Genomic DNA, 17,090 nt, shown 5'->3' with positions numbered 1-17,090 from the left:
AGAATTTCTCAGTCAGAGGTGTATCGCCCAACTGATCTGGAATTGCGACACCTGTTCAATTTCTTTTGGTGCTTCCCCGTCCCCTGTCCCCACAACCGTCCTGAAGAAGACCCGGAGCACAGGTCGTGACTTTCCCTTATTGCGCCAGGGTCGAAACGTCGACGATCCCCCTATTGTTTCTTTAAAGCCTACACCTGCCCCTCCCTGTCCCCCTGTATAATATTGTATATAGACTGTGAATGGGTAGGCTTTACATGTGCAATGTAAAAATAATTTCTTTGTTGCACTGAATCACTCTAAAACCTATATTTACACCCTCCTTCACATGAGCACCAACCTTCTCCTTTCCTTTCTCTTTTTGCTGAAATTTTATGAAATTGTAAATAAACTGCAGTAGAATTTGTTGTGATATTGTTGTGTTGGGTTTCTTGCAATTTCTGCATTTTTGATGCATTTTTAGCTGAATTAAGCTAATAATACATCTCCATGTGTTTGTATGTTCAGATTAAGTCTGACTATTTGTTGACTGTGAAGAAGTAATACTCACATCACTAGCCGTGTTTAAAAATTGTGTCTAGGACAACAGTCAGTTAGGCAGCTATTTTTCCTCTTTCCAAAGAGCAAAATCCTAAGCACGTTCTGCCTTTTTCTAATGCTAAATTTGGCTAAAACACCAATTTTGTTGATTTTGTGTTTTTTGGGTGTCACTAAACTTCTTTGGGCATCATTTGCCTTATGGAGCATTATTTCTAGAAAGAAGGCTTTTTCCTGACTTTTTCTGAAGGTGGATTTTTCTCCAAACACCATGCCATCACGTTCTGAGTGTCCAGTCTGCAATGGCAATCGGTCAAGGAAAGGGGACCTTGTGCGTAGACAGGCCGGAATGAACCATTTGTAGCTAGAGGTTACACACAATTCTAAAGAAAAGCAGAGGCTTGCCCTTAGCAAAGAAGAGACACTGGCAGGAAACTCTGTTCAGTGTCTTCTACATTAGCTTTGGGGCCAGAGGGCCAAACTGTCCCCTGCTCTGCCTCTCAGTATACCACCACAGTCGCTGTCTGGAGGAGAGCAGTAGTGCCATTATATCACTGCTGCACCTGCTTGCAGTCGTAGTGAAGATCATCAGAGAGAGTGTCAACATCCAAGCATTTGATATTGTGATGTTCAAAGTAGTCAGGGTTGACATCCATCAGAATTCCTTCAGTTTGACTAGCACTGGATCACCCTTGTCTCATGAGTCTTAGGAAAAGACTGTGCCATCCTTTTCATATCCAGTCTCGGTTCAGCCGTCAGTGACGATGTGATTTTCAATGTCAAACCAGAAGATAAATCTGCATTGCCACCTGCAGCTTGGAGGTATGCTCACCACCCTCTGCTTCAGGGTTTAAGGCTTTCCCAGCCTATATTGCTTTTGCAGATGTTCAGGCATGAGGTTCCATCTCACAGATAGTTCTGAAGGCCACATGTGAAAAGGCTCTGAAATGTTGAGTCTAACACGGAATCTCACCATAAGCATTCACAATGAGATCAGCATACTGTAAGCCAGAAGAATCGAAGATTAAACAAAAAAGAGTCTTCTTGTGTACTCTGCAGGTTTGAACAAACGAGATAATCAAATTATTTTGAGCCCCTAGTCTAGGAATTAAAGAAAAGCATCTTGTAAGAAAAAAGACAGAATGTAACTGATGCATGCAAGATAAGGTAATATCACTCTCAAGATGGAGCAAGCTTTGGTAAGTGTGGTCCAGAGCATTGAAAAATGAACAATAGTTCCTAGTTGGTCAACCGATAAGAATAATTAGGCATATAAATTGCTAGACACCTTATTAAGTATTCGATAATTACAGTTTGTTACATCAAAGAAAGTTGGGCAGTTAGCAAGCAGCATTTAATAACTGACCTAGGTTGACAGTACCACGGGGAGAAGACAACCCTGGATACTGGGCAAGGGCATAAGTAACTTATGAAATCTTATCAGTATTCATATGTACTTTCCATCACCTGTCCTCATGTCCCTATCAAAGGGTCTCTTCATCTCTCAGGCTCAAGTCCTTCTTATTAAATTAGGGCAGCTTATCATAATTTTTGGATAGTTCTAACAAGATTCTCCCACGTCTCTACTGCCTCTTCTAGCACTCACAACTTTGAGCTCATTGCCCTCAGCCTTCACCCACATACTCACATTAGATATCCAACTCACAGTATTAAGACCTGCATCATAGTTTCAAGCCATCGCAGTCTTCCACTTAGTAACCACTAATGCTAAATCAATATATCAACATGCAGGCAGGGATTCTTGGTCATGAAAATGACTAATATGCAGAATTGGGTTTAACTAAATATGGTCTATCTGTTAGTTGCATGAGTATCGTTGTTTCAATCCTCCAGCACTGTTTTAACTCAGACTGACCCACATCATATGATAGAAAGTAGCATGTCCAGCAGAACATTTGTGGCTTCTGTCAGTAGCTTCTGTGCACAACTTATTGAGATGCTTAGAACGCAGATTTGTGTGGTATGGATAATAAAACTGCAAAAGCTTAAAATACACATTCGTTGACACTTTCGCAGTGTACCCCTTCGCTTAGATCCACTCGTCAGCTAGGATTTCTGTGCCCATATACCTTCCCACCTTTCCTGACATCTGAAGAATGTGCATAGTTTGTGCTCCTCCGAGCAGTAAACAACAGCGTCATCACTTTTCCCCCATTGCTTGATGTCAACATTTTGTGTACGACCCAGTGTTCTGGGGTTTTTTGTTCTCTCAAGCCTCTATGCAATGTAGCATATGTACTGGGTGGTTATGTGTAATACCTTGCCCAAATTGCAAGTTGTAGCTATTTTTTAGATGTGAAAACGTGAGTCGAATTTCTGAATCATATAAGCCACCAATAGTAGTTATCCTCACTAAAGATCTCCACTGTCTGCCTACTCAGACGAAATCCAAGGAGGGCCAGCAATGGCATATCGGGAACAAAAGCCACTTCTTAGCCAGTAAGAGCTAAGCATCATATCTATCAGTGACATGCTGTGCTGATTAGTCTAGGGAGCTTTAAGCTTGAACTTCAAGCTAAATACCATGGTGGGTCAGGCTTTGTACGTTGGTGTAGATCACGCTTTAAAGACTGGGTTAGCTTGCTACTTGTCTGCTACCCTTGTACCCATAGGAAATTCCACAGTAAAGAAGGTACAGTTACTGACTTGTAATCCTACTTCTTTATACAAAGTATTCTCTCTGAATCCATAAATGTCCCATTCATCTCTTTGGTTTACAGCGCTCCCAATGCGATCTAGGCTGAATTGGTTTCTCATTTTCTTTGAGCTCCAAAAAACAAACTGCTCAACTCACTCCCAGTGGGGCATGATGGGATAATTTAAGTCCCAAGCAGTTAAAAGGGGCAGGAGCAGGTTGCACCATTTTAAAGTGATCAATATTGGGACTCGATATTAGGACCTGATTCCTTGCATTTATTTTTAAGTGTTGGTTAGATGTGGTGTTTTCAGTCAATGTGCTGTTGTGTTTACGTTTTGGCTAGCTGGGAATGTTTGCATTTTAAAAAAGGTTAACGTTAGCTAACGGGGCAGGTTTTGTAGTTAATTTTATTTAATTCGGAAAATATATATATTTTTTTAATATAAATGTGTTTCAGGGTCCTTCACATGAATGGAGATATTCTACCTTCCCTTTTCCTTATACCTTTTGATGAACACATCGTCTTGGTGATTCCTCACCTTAAAATATTCCACCAGCATCATCCTGGTCTAGAAAAGCTTTTCCCCAGCAGTAGCTCTCCAGTACTGCCTGGTGGCATCATGCAACTCAACCACTATTCAGCATGTGGGACATGACGTTACCAATCTATAAGTTTGTTTTTATGCACCTCATCAATGTGCTATAGAGATCCTTCTTGGGAACCTCACTGGCAACATTTTCCTCCGCTTTGACAGAGACGAAGACGAATATTGCTTCTGAAAGTCTCTGGGTTCAAACCCGGATATAAGTTGCACACGCAGATGTCTTTACCCAATCCATATGCATTTTTACTTGGTGTCTTAAATCCGACCATGGTACCTTGACCTGTAATTTGTGTTCTTTGATGCATCCAAATGTCTTCAGGAAAGAGGAGGCCAAATTACCTTTGACCAAAGCCTGCATGGACACTTCCCCTACAGGTAAGTCTCTTGAGAGGGAATGAGCTCCCAAAAGATCTTTTACAAAAAAACATGAGAAGTGACGTAGGAAACAGAAATCCTTTTTCTCTTTGAGAAAACAATCCGGTTCAATTTGCGAATGTTAAGCTTTCTGAAAGGCATCATTAGGATGTCTCTTCTTAGCTGCTGGCCTGCTCTACAAAAGCGGCCCTGCTCCTTTTGAGCTTGGGGAATCTGGTGAGTCTGAGACCGACTCATCCAGACTTCTCACCTCCAGAAATTCTAACCTAGTCACCTAGAAAAAAGAATCATAGGCCTCAGCGCTATACTTAATTTTGACCGTGGAGAAGGGTCTCCGAACTGGTTCTATATGATTTCATAGATAATCGATTTCATGGAATACTGTCGCTTAGAAACCATGTCACCCAATCTGTATAATTGAAATTTTCGTAAAAAACCTTATAGAAACCAAATCATAGAATGTCTCTTTGTTCGAAATTGGCTTTTGCATGCAAGGTGTATATGCAAATATTGCCAGTTTTACTTTCAGAATCAGTTTTGTTAAAGGTAATTACTTTTGTGCTTTTCTTCAGGGGACATTTTTTGGATTTATATTTTTTAAGTTGTCAAATATTTACTTTGGATACCTTTAGTTCTCTGAAACCTCACTACCCCTAAGCACCATCTATCCCGACCCCTCACAGCCTCTAGACTCCAGGAATCCCTGACACTTAAAAACCTCTCTATGCCTAAACTGCACCCACTCCTAAAAACCTAAGCTCTACCCTCCACGACCATTAAACTCCACCCATCCCTGAACCCTAAAAGCCCTTTCTACCGCTAAACTCCACCATCTTAGAAACCTAAAAAGCCCTCACTACACCTGGCATATACCCATATCTGAACCCTAAGTCCTTTCTACCCCTACACTCCCCTATCCCTGAACTCTAAAACCCCCTCACTACCCATATCCCCACCCATTCCTTAATCGCAAAGACCACTTCCAATGTCTAAACTCCACGAATCCCTGACCCTTTAAAACCCCTCACCGCCGCCAAAAACCCTCACTAGTCCTGAACTGCACTTAAGTGCGATTTTCTCCAATGTGGTTTTTCAGGTTTAGTTTTTTATTTAATGTACATACATCACTGTACACTACCCTGGATTCCTTAGTGGTGCTGCATATGAAGAAGGCTGAAATTATCCAGTTGGCATAGTAGAAAAAGGATGGAACTTGGCTTTCATGAACAATGTTTCCACAAGGTACAGAAATTCACCCGGATGGGGGAGTTATTCAAATTCCAAGGATATAACCACACCTGACACAGATTTTGATTGCACATAGGATGATGACTCGGAAGTAAAAAAAAACAACAAAAAAAAAAACAATCTACTTCCTCATTCATACGCCAATGCTAGTCTTTAGCTTCAATCAGTGGTTTATAGAGCCCGCTACTCACCCGTGAGGGTCTCAAGGCGCTGGGGGGGAGGAGGGGACCGCTCCGGGTCAGTCGAAGAGACAGGTCTTGAGGTCCTTCCTGAACGTGTGGAGGGTTGGGGAGCGTCTGATGTTGACCGGGAGCTCGTTTTAGGATTTGGCTGCTATGTAGGAGAAGGCTCTCTCACCGGTTCCGTTTCTGTGGTTGTGGGGCACCTCTGCCAGGGCGAGGCCAGCGGAGCCGAGGCTCCTCTTATGTACGTGGAAACCAACTCGGTCGTTGAGGTATTTGGGTCTGATGTTGTTGAGGGATTTGTAGGCGTGGGTGAGGAGTTTGAAGGTGATCCTTTTCTCGACGGGGAGCCGGTGGATGCTTCGAATGTGTTGGGTCACATGTTCGTGGCATGGTGTCCCTAGAATGAGCCTGGCTGCGGCATTCTGGATGGTTTGGAGTTTGTGTAGAAGAGTTTTGTTGATTCCGGCGTAGTGTTGCCGTAATCTAGTCTGCTGGTTATAAGTGCGTGGGTGACGGTCTTTCTGCAGTCTGGTGGGATCCATTTGAAGGTCTTGCTGAGGATGTGGAGGCAGTTGAAGCTGGTGGACACGACAGCGTTGATCTGACAGTTCAGCTTAATTTACAAAATGCCGGTGGCATGGATACCGCTTCAGGAGTGTACATTCCTTACCACTCTGGGGTCCTGACAAAGGAAGATGCTTCCCTTACTTCTGTGGTGCGTAAAGCTGCAGAAATTTCAGAGCTGCCTTTGCACCGTGAAACACCAAAATCTAATATTTTATAGGGATATTTGCCAAGCTCTTGCTTTTTTTAATGAGGCTTTGCTGGAAACTGTTCTGGCTTCTTGGGAAAAGTCATTCCTGGGCCTGGCAGTGTACGGAAACATTGTTAGAGGATATACGCCTGCTACTGGTTGAGCCAATCACTCTCTATACAGTGATTTCCACAATGCTACTTGAAGCAGATCCTGAAGTGCAGCTTGGATTGAGTTGATTGGCCCACGGGCACTACTGTTACACTTCATATGCCTAGATGCATTATATAGGCTTTTCAGGAGAAATCTTGATTACCTTGATGGACATGCTCTTCAATGGTGAGCAGCTTTTCATGAGGAAGGTCTGTTCCTCTTTGGAACACTAGTAAGGCTGTAACTTGCTAACAGGATCTGGGCCCAACTGCAAGGCAGTTCCTCCAAAAATACAGACAATTCTGGGGCTTTTCTAGAGCTCAGCAGTCCCAGCAGAAGTAACCCTGTCAAAGGGTCTGTTAGACCTGGTACCATTGGCTTGAGTCTCCCTTCCATTTTTCGCTGTTGTCTCCTCTGTTTTTGATATGTTGTTGCTGGTTTATATGCTTTAGGCACTGTACCACTGCTATTCAGTGCCACAGTGCAAGTACTCCCTATTGTAAATTGTTGTAATGAATTAGTGACTCCATGATTGGCCTATTTGATTTACTTGTCAGACCCTAGTACAGTGCACCATGTGTACCCAGGGCCTGTAGATCAAAGGCTGCTCGTGGGCTTGCAGCACTGATTATGCCACCCACAGAAGCAGCTTGTAAAGTGTGTCTCTGGCCTGCCATTGCAGAACCTGTGTGCAGACTAGTGCTGCCATGTCGACTTGGTAAGTGCACCCACTTACCTGTCCCTAAACCTTCCCTTTTCTACATGTTAGCCACCCATAAGGTAGGCCCAAGGGCAAGGTGCATTGTAAGTAAAAGCTAGGACATGCCCTGGTGTGTGTGTGGCATGTCCTGATAGTGAATTACAGCCAATTTCATTTTTCACTACTGCAAGGCTAGCTGTCCCCTTAGGCCAGAATGGGCAGTTTGATTATTACAGCTTATAATCCTAACTGATCCAGGGAACATGGTAGAAAATCGAATTTAGTATGCCTGAACTCAGAATGTTACATTCTGTGTTTAAAAATACCACTTTTAGAAAGTAAGTATTTTCTTACCTAACCATCCAGCCTGCCTCTGCTAGGTTTTGTATTGCATTTCTGGTTTGTGAGTGACAGGAGGGCTGGGGCCTCAGCAGTCTGATGAGTCACGGCTGGGCTGAATAGGACCTTGGCTGAATAGAGAGTAGGGGGCGGAGATTTCCTTTCACTCCCCTGAGCCCTCATAGATTAGAGAGTACGGGGAGAAGATTTCCTTTCAGCTACCTGGGCCATGTCTGCTTTCAACAATGCTGTCTCCACCTCCTGCGAGGAAGCTGCACAGAACTGGTTTGGGCTGGGCGCAGGCACTAGCTGCCTTTAGAGGACAAAGGGTTTACTGGCAAAAATATTGGGACCCAGACCCCAAGACTTTGGATCACTTCTCGTAATCAAGACAAACCTTTGCCACGGCGAGGAACCAAAAAGAGCTGAAGGAGTTGACTGCCCCTGTGCAAGTGTATTTGCTATCTTCTGGGGTTGGCCTGCAGTGGTTGCTTATTTGCCAAGGGAAGGAGAAGGAACTTTTATTGAACTTTCATCATCTTGAAGAAGAATCTCCAGGGGCTTGACTTGTGCTTGCCTCCTGCTGAAGTCTCAGGATACAAGACTTCACTACCAGCTCCCCCCTGAATTTCCTTGCTGGGAATTCTGTCTGCAGAAGCCTGCGTATTGTTGTGAGCTGGAAGCGCGACTCAACGAGAAGAAGCGTGTCGCCACCACAAGGGTTGCCGTTGCATCATCGGAGAAGTGTGTCGCCATCGCAAGGGTCGCAGTTGCATCACCAGAGAAGCATGTCTCTGTTGCAGCTGTTTGTTGTCGCATCACCAGAGAAGTGTGTCACCACGGCAAGGGCCGCTGTCGCATCACCGGAGAAGCTTGTTGCAGTGCCTGTCGCGGGTCAGAAGTTCCAGAGTTGCCGCACGGCCGTCTGGCGTGCACGCATCGCCTTCACGTCGTCTCATTGCATCAGACCCCATCTTGTCGCATCGCACCGGATCGTCTCATCGAATCGAGGCGCCATCTTGTCGTATTGCTACCGGAATGCAACACGAGATCGACGCATCACTTCTCTGGTAAGGAACAGACGCATGGCCTCCCTTGTAGCAAGGAACAGACACATCGTTTTCCCTGCGAACCTTTTGTTTAACTTGTGTGACGCATCCAAAGGTACTTTGTGAGAAACGTGTCGCATTTACCATCATCTTTGAACTAAACTATTTCTACCATCTAAAAGCAATTTATCTTAATGCTGTATTGTGGAATTTTGACGTTTTGGGTCTTGTGATAAGTCGATATAAAGAATACTTATTTTTATAAAACCTGTGTGGTGTCCATCTGCAGTGTTTTCACTTTATTACTGTAGGTGTTCACTAATGCTTTACACACTGCCTCTGAGATAAGCCTTCCTGCTCGTGTCAAGATACCACAGGGTTGAGCAGTGGTTATTTTAGGAGTGTAGCCCCCTTACCCTGACTAGAAGTCAGGGTTCCTATTTGGACAAAGATGCAAACCATTGCCAACTAGAGACCCCCAGTTCTAACACAGGCCATTAAGGATTTGCCTCTGGAAGAAAGGGGCACACAATTGTATTTCATTTACTTATTGGTTTTCAAGAATGACTGTCGTCTAAAGCCCATCCTGGATCTTCAACTTCTGAACTTGTGCATTTGGCAAGTCAAGTTTCAGATGGTGTCTTCGAGTCCTATATTGCTGGTGTTGAATGTATGAGATTGAGTGATGTCCCTGGATCCTCAGAATGCCTATTTCCATCTGCTGCTCACTGGCGTCATCAATTTGCAGTCTTAGTGAATCGGGCTGACAACCGCATCTTGTGCTTTCTCAAAAGTGTTGGCTGTTGTGGCAACTTTTTTAGACATTTAGGAGACCCTGTATTTCCTTACTTGGATGACTGGCTGGTAAAAGCAGAGTGCCCCACACTAGCCGCAGAGCATCTTCAGCATATAATGACTCTTCACCACTTTGGATTTACCATCAACTTGCAGAAGATCCACCTCACTCCAAGGCACAGGTTGACCTTCATAGGTGCAGTGCTAGATAGGATCGCTTTCAAGATCTTTCCTCCTCCTCAGAGGTTTATGGATATATAAGAAAATAATTCAAAAATATTAATCTCTGATGAAGCTCCAGCGATCAGGCCTAGTGATAGATGGGACCTCAAACAAGTTAATCGCTCATGATATAAAATTCATTGGATTCCGTGACTTCTGGTGACTTAAATCTACTTTCATTAGAAAAAGCATCACAGGTTGCCATTACATTTGCTAGATGCTAACGTAAAATTCATGCATGATTTCCCTGTAAACTGTACACTGTGTTCCATTAAGACAAGGTGATATTCAGCCATCGCTCCTCCTTTGTCCTAACGGTATTGATTATATGTCTTTTTAAACAAGATTCATCTCCCATATATATATACAGGCCTTCTCTGCCTAGCTGCATTCCATGGGTAATATGCACATATTTCTGTTTGTACAGAAGTTGCGAGCAGCAGCATCTAATTTATTTTTAGTTGCATTTGGTGGCCTAGCGTCGAAAGCTGGTTCAAAAACTACCATAGGCTGGTGGATCGCTTCTGGTTTCTCTTATTTATATTCATATAGCTAATTGACCGCTTCAGATGTACACGTTTCCCATTGTCAAGGAGCATCAGTGGAACACATTAGGTACGGTCCTGACAAGGATATATTCAGAACAGCTATACGGACTACCTCTATTAATTCAACAAGCACTATGCTCTTGATGTTTCAGTCAAAGGTATTGTCTGATTTGTTCTAGACGTCCATCTTAAATCTGTTTGCCTTTGTCTTCAGCTTGCTAATGCTGCCTTTCACTGTTCCCTTTTGCCTGTCTCTTGCTGTGGAGCCTGCCCGCAGATGTGAAATAGGAGTTGCATAAAGTTACATTTATTCCAAACACCCTCAACTATTTATGTGACATTTGTCATATCTATCCCATAACATCCTGTTAGTCAATCTCTGACGTATATATGTAGCCAGCCTAAACCGCCCTTATTCACCTATACACCCACATTTATATGAACTCCGTTTCCCCATTAATCCAGTTTCATCCCACCCTGTTCTTTTCATCGCAGTTTTAACGGATCCGCTGCCTTTTCTGAATCCTACAATATGTAGTATTTCTTGTCAGTCTGAGTTTCCAAAGGAAGAGTTTGCCCATCTTCAACGCATGCTGCAGGAACTTTTTTAGCCATGTTTAATGTCTCTCTCTCGATCTCTTTTTATTGTCTCTCGCAGCCAGGGGCGGTGCGTCCATTAGGGCGAGTGGGCGTTGCCCCACTGAGCGTTGCTGTCACTCTCTAACTCGGACGGAACTCTCATCAATCCCTGTATCCTAGCCAGAGCCGGAGGCTGTCAGCTTAGAAGGGGGTGGGGCAGCACTACGGGACAGAGTTCAGCTGCAAGTGATTGACATCCCCCACCATAGCATCACAGGTGGTCGTCTGAGCGCACAGCAAGAGTGCGCATGTTCTGTTTAGGGCTTAAACATTTTGCAACCAGCCCTGAACATGCGCACACTAGGCTGCTCATTAGAAGAGCGAGGGTTCTTCCTTGCTGCTCTTCTACTGAGCAGGCTAGTGCGCATGTTCAGGCTGGTCACAAAAAATGTTAAGCCATAAACAGAACATGTGCCATACTGCTCAAGCCAATCCTGACGCTGCTGCTGGAGCAGCGTCTGGATTGGCTGAGAGCAGACTGTACTTGCCAAGGCGCCAACACAGGAGTCGGACCCCGGTCCAGGAGGATTCGCAAAGGCGGGCTAATCTGGTAAATTTAGTGTGCTTCATTTTAAACTCCGCCGTGCCCCCCCCCCCCCCCCCCCCCCCCACCCCTCTCTAATCAAGGTGAACTTTGGCCGGCTAAAAACAACGTAATCCTGAGGATTTTTAACGGTACGTACCACGAGCTTTGAAGCCTCTGTATTTGTATTTGCCACGCTGAAGGGCTCTTCCAAGAGGTCCGTGTTTTACATGCTGAATTTAGTCTGAAGTGCTACAGCCAGAAATGTGACATTCACGCATTTGCTTGGTCGCAAGAGGTCTTGCTTTATTAACAGTCTGATCTCTCCTGGTAAGTATTCACTTTCCCAGCACTGAATCTGGGTTTTGCTATACTTATGGTCCAAGTCGAACAGTTGTTAGTGCTGGATGATTAAAGAAAAGAAACGGATGCGTGTGAAGTCTGCGAGTCGCATGACACACAGGGCCCAGGCCCTTTCTTTACTTAGGTCTGTCCACCCACATCCTTTGAAGAAGTTAGCAATATTTTTACTGGCATTTTTGGTTTGCGTTTGTTTTTTTTTTAAAATGTTTGTTGTGCGCTAGCTGCAGTGACATGGGTAAAAAGTTTTTTATATATTGCCTTGACGTAATTGAATGTGCACATTTCTCTTCCAAAGAGGTGATTTTGTTGTTCACCTTTCGACGGGGCCCAACCAAAAATATGTTGTATTTAAATTCATGAAATATTACAAGGTGATCAGGACTAGTATACAGATTGAGTGAGACTTCATCTTCACCCATCCTCTCACCAGTCCCGACCCAGTGCACAGATTGTGCCTTAGCCCTGTTGGCACGCTTCGGTAAAATCATGTTAAGGTAAAATGGTTTAGTTTTCAAACAGATGTTAATTTTTTTGAAACCGCAAACCAAGATTCGTTCTTCTACAGAGTGATGTGGTAATGATTTGCCAGTTTGTGCAGCTAGATCATCTCTAACAATGTCCGCGCGCTATATAAATACAATACTGTATAATAAAGTTACAGATATACTGACTGACGTTTTCCGCTATTTAGCAGGGCCCGAAAGAGCAGCGATCATCAACTGGTTGTCAGGCAGCCGGATAAATAATCACTTCCTTCCTTGCAGTAAAGCTGGATCAGGGCTGCTTGTCTTTAAGAGATCTATTCAAAAGTCGCTAAGGCAGAGGTGCTGTGAATGTCATTGCAGCAGTCACATGCCTGCTAGTAATGGCGCTGGGTGTTTGTGCAGAGCTGAACTTGGCAGATGAGCCGGCGGTGAAATCACCTCTTGAAATGCACTGATTGTGGTAAGCCTTGCAGCATCTAGCAGAGGCACCTGTGTTTATTTACTAAGCTTACACTCCTGTTGACTCACATGGTAACGCTAAATCCCTGTAGACATTTTAAATTCGAGCTGCAGGCAGTTCAAAATGATTTAATCAGTTGCGTTTAGTATGTTTGCATTGCAGAGCTCTCGAGGTTCCCAGTTCAACGAGTTTGGGGTTTGATATCTTTATTCTGGTGTTTGTAGTGCTCTTCACCCCATTATACTGGGACTGCAAATCCCACAATGCAAAGAAACAAATCTGGCCTGGATGGGCTACTCACATTGACCTAGGAAATGCGAGTGCTGTCAGTACTACTTGATCTATTCGCCCTGCTATAAACCCAGGACTGCAAGCACTAGAATGCAGTGTAAGGAACTGGACCGGAAGACCCACTTTCCATCTATGATGGAGCTTGTTGAGATCCGATGCCAGGAGCCGGTTGCCTTCTGAACGGACCTGGGTTTAGTGTTGGGGGTGAAGGCACCAAGTTGGCAGGATGCAGCACGCAATGTGCGCACTTGAGGCTAACTGGCCGGTTTGGACAGTGTCTGAAGGGAGACAGCCTGTGAGGCAGGCTTCCAGTTTAAAGAGGCGTGAGACCTGACTGGCAGGCTCTCACTAGCCTAACACTTATATGAAATACTGGCTGTGGCATTCAAGAACGATCTGTGCATGATGAGGAGCACTGGTGATGAATGTTTCTGTACAATTATTGGTTTTTACACAACTTAATCACTTTCGAGCTTTCAGCGGTTTATGAAAGCGTTTGAAATGGACGCAGGTTCTGGTCCCATAAGCCTTGAATCAGCTTCCCCCGTGGTCATCTCTTTTGGTGTTCAGACCATGGCTATGCAAGTTTACAGAATTGGCTATTGACGACAGGTTGGTGGTGGGAGTGAAGGGAGGATTCCACGTTCTATGAAGACTTTAAAGTGATGTTTGTGTATCTCTTAGAGGCATCATATATCATGAATTTGCTCAATAGATCTATAATAACAAGTAGAGTGCTACATGGTACTGTTTTGTTGCTCCTAAGCGCTGTAAAAAAGAGGTGTTAGTTTCACATAATTATTTTTACTCAACCATATCGTCCTCCGAATGATAAAAGGTTGTTTGCTTTTTACCACATTCAAATTTAATTTACTCACATGTTGAAGGCAGCGCCTGTTCCATCTAGGTGGTAACTATATGTTGGAGTTGATTTGTGCACCTCTTTATTTTGTATTACCACCCATTTGTCTCAATCTGTTGCAATGGGGAGTCGTCATATATAGAGTTCTGGAACGGTAGCAAAGCCAGAAAATAGAAAAGACTGAGGCTAGTTTTGTAGGGGTTAGGCTTGAGATTTGGTAGGGTTCCCGGAGTCTAGGGGTCTGGGCCCATTTGAGGTTGGTGCATATTGGAGTTGCTTGAAACAGCCCCATTTGCCCACTCTTTGTTCAGATTTTTCGCTGGCCACAGTGAAGTACGACAATTGTTTTACGCTCACCACTTTCAAATGTCACCAGCCACCACTGCTCGCAGCATGGGACTCTTCGAGGACTGCTCTTTGTTTCTCAACTTGTTCTTTCATCCACAGGGGTTGGAAAGAGTAAGTCTGCGTCTGTTCCTTTTCTTTCTAATCCCGATTCGGCTGGAAATGGAGTTAACAGACCGAATGGGATTAACATTTCGCTCGTAATCAGGCCCAAACTGATTGAAACACCGAATTAGAAACTTCATCTAAAGAAGGATGTTGGGATTCTGCAGAGCATGTCCCAAATAGTAGAGCACACGCGATCCTTCTTTGTTGCTGTTATACCGTTTGTTGCTTTTAATGTTTCTGCTTGATCACCCAGTGAAACATTCTTTACATTTGTTTTATGTCAAACGTCTTCTAAAAGCATTTGACTTGTTTAGACAGGCTTCCATTTTCTAATTTTTTTTAATTACCTCAGCCCTTGATGCAAAAATTGGTAGCAGAGAATGACGAACATTGAAATCTGTAGCACTGTAGGTGAAAAATAAAAGTTGCATTTTCTTGTTTTAATGATTCATGGGTTAGCAGTTGTTAGTCTATAAAGAGAGGCTGTATACTTTGTTAAAACATTTGAATAATATTGTATATGTAGCCAAAGTTTCTCAAAAAAGCAGTTTCTACAAGGCAAAGCATAATAATTTTCCGAGATGAGGTCCTGGTCCCCCATACCAGAGACTCAGCCCTAATCTCCATTGGGGTCCCCTAATCCCAGGTCTGTCTGATGTTACCTAGGTAGACTAGACCCATCAATTCAATGCCGGCCTGCGTTTTCCTGATCAGCTGTGTCATCCTGGTTTATCTTACCTACCCAGAGTCTGGTACTGTGTTGCACCACCATCTGTTACTGCATGAGGTGGTTGCAAGGCACAACGTATTGGCACTATGTGAAACTTCAAACACCAATAACTAATACAAAACATGAGTTGACAAGAAGTTGAAGAATGAGTCTTTGAAATGCGCAGCCTAGCTTCCATGGAGGAGATGATTTACCGATTAACAGACAAAGAGGACTACTTCAAAGCTATTGGATAAAAGTTTCTTAAATTCAATGATGACTACGGTGTAAAATTGTACTTAGTTTCCAGACCCCTTTCAACTTTTTATCCTTACAGGTCTTTAGTAGAGAGTCTGGTAAAATTAGGCAAAAGTGCTCTCTCTCTTCGTCTCAATCTCCCTCTCCCTCTCAATCTCCCTCTCCTCTCTCTCTCTCTCTCTCTCTCTCTCTCCCTCCCTATAAACACACTTTTTTGTTATGCTGCTTCTTATGATGAATTTGCTGCTCTAATGGAACCTGAATTTATATTTTGAGGAGATGTAATTTGCTGGGTTAAGTACCTTTAGATATAAAATGTGTTAAAGGTTTAGATGATCTTACTCTGGTTTCTGTGGCAATCCATTGTATGACACGGACGTGTCCTTGAAGACTTAAAATGAAAAAAGTGAATGGTAATTGTAGTGTGTCGATCTCCTGACCAGACCTTTATGTGATCTCTGAATGTATCTATTGCAAGCGTAGGAAAGGTGTGATGTAGATTTATAATTACATGTTCTCTAAAATGTCTATTTCTTCCTCTTCTCACCTACTAAATAAAGAAGAAAATGCGTCTGATTTGTGTTGTGTGATCTCAAGTCTGATCCAGGTGATGATGGATCCACACTGCAGGACAAAACTTGGCTTTCAAAGTCTCATTCAGAAGGAGTGGATCATAGGAGGCCATTGTTTTTTAGATCGGTGCAACCATCTACGCCAAAATGACAAAGATGAGGTATGTTTTTTATTTTCATGCAGGCTATAAGTCATCATTTTAGGAGCTGGTGCACATGATCGTCTCTCACGAACACCATTTTGTCCTGCTGTCAACCATGTACATGATGTAATGTGTAACATTATGAGCTCCTGTTAGAAATGTACCTTTTTTAGTTCTTACTGCAAACTTTTATTGATATTATTTTTGGGGTTTCATTCAAATGTAGGCTAATTCCATCAGCTCCATTTTATTCACTGTTTTGCTTTATTGATTTACCGAGTGAACAATGGGTACATCATGTTATCCTATGTAACTTAAGGTCTTACAGAATCATCTGACTAATGACCAATTAATCGTAATGGTTTGTCTGAAGCATAAACGATGTAATTACAACACCCAGTTGTTGGACTTTTTTATTCCCAGGCCCATTCTCTACCCATAATACTGGTTGCTAGGATACAGTTGATACTTACTGATGAAAGATCCTGCTATTAACATATGAGGTCAAGTTGACCACATCAGTTAGCCACTCTTTTCCTAGCAACATTTTATGCTGGTTAATGGGACGTTTGCTGACGTATGTGCAGTTGTACCATAAGCATTGGTGAGTGGTTGTATCCCAGTATTCATTTTCTCTAAGTGCGTGATTTCAAGAAAGGTAAAGTTTTTTAGGCCTGGAGAACAAACTTTTTCCAACAAGGGAGTTTAGTTCAACTCTATGAACAGCCAGCGTTGTAGTGCCTTTTCATAAGGCACATGAGGAGCCTGCTTGTTGTATGTTAACCTTTCCAGATGAGCCATAAATGTATTTTGTGTCCTATATCTTTTTTTTTTTTTAATAAACAAATTTTGTTGTTATTTAACACCAATGGCATGGGTAAAACAGGTACGTAAGGCACATATCATGTAGTTTTGTTAGAGGTAAGTAGCCCATACAGGGCAATACATCTTGTAATCACTGAGCAGTATAGTACTATGAAGCACACTAGCAGGACAGCACATCTAATAAAGCAGTCTGCCCAAGCCATTTCCGCACACCCTAGCGTGCTTCCGAGGACGGCTACGGGCTTCGTAGACAACCTGCTCTTGCTGCACACACCAGTCAACTCCTTTTCTCCATTTTGACAGAGCGGATGGTCTACACGCCAATCATTAGGAGGCATTGT

The 17,090-nt window shown here is 43.3% G+C and overlaps 1 protein-coding gene across 3 annotated transcripts in view; it reads left to right on the top strand.

Annotated features, from left to right (window-relative positions):
- MTMR12 (myotubularin related protein 12) overlaps positions 1 to 17,090 on the top strand; it is a 764,164-nt gene that overhangs the window by 638,569 nt on the left and 108,505 nt on the right. For 2 of the 3 annotated variants that reach the window (XM_086960496.1, XM_086960494.1), the window contains one exon: positions 15,770 to 15,942. In XM_086960496.1, the coding sequence (XP_086816622.1) occupies positions 15,770 to 15,942 (173 nt within the window). The remainder of the gene's footprint in view (positions 1 to 15,769; positions 15,943 to 17,090) is intronic. The other variant, XM_086960495.1, reaches the window with a different exon arrangement.

The sequence above is a fragment of the Lissotriton vulgaris genome, chromosome 3_1, assembly GCF_964263255.1.
Source record: "Lissotriton vulgaris chromosome 3_1, aLisVul1.2, whole genome shotgun sequence".
NCBI classification, from domain to species: domain Eukaryota; kingdom Metazoa; phylum Chordata; class Amphibia; order Caudata; family Salamandridae; genus Lissotriton; species Lissotriton vulgaris.
The sequence above is the reverse complement of the archived record's forward strand: the minus strand, read 5'-3'. Positions and strand labels throughout refer to the sequence as shown.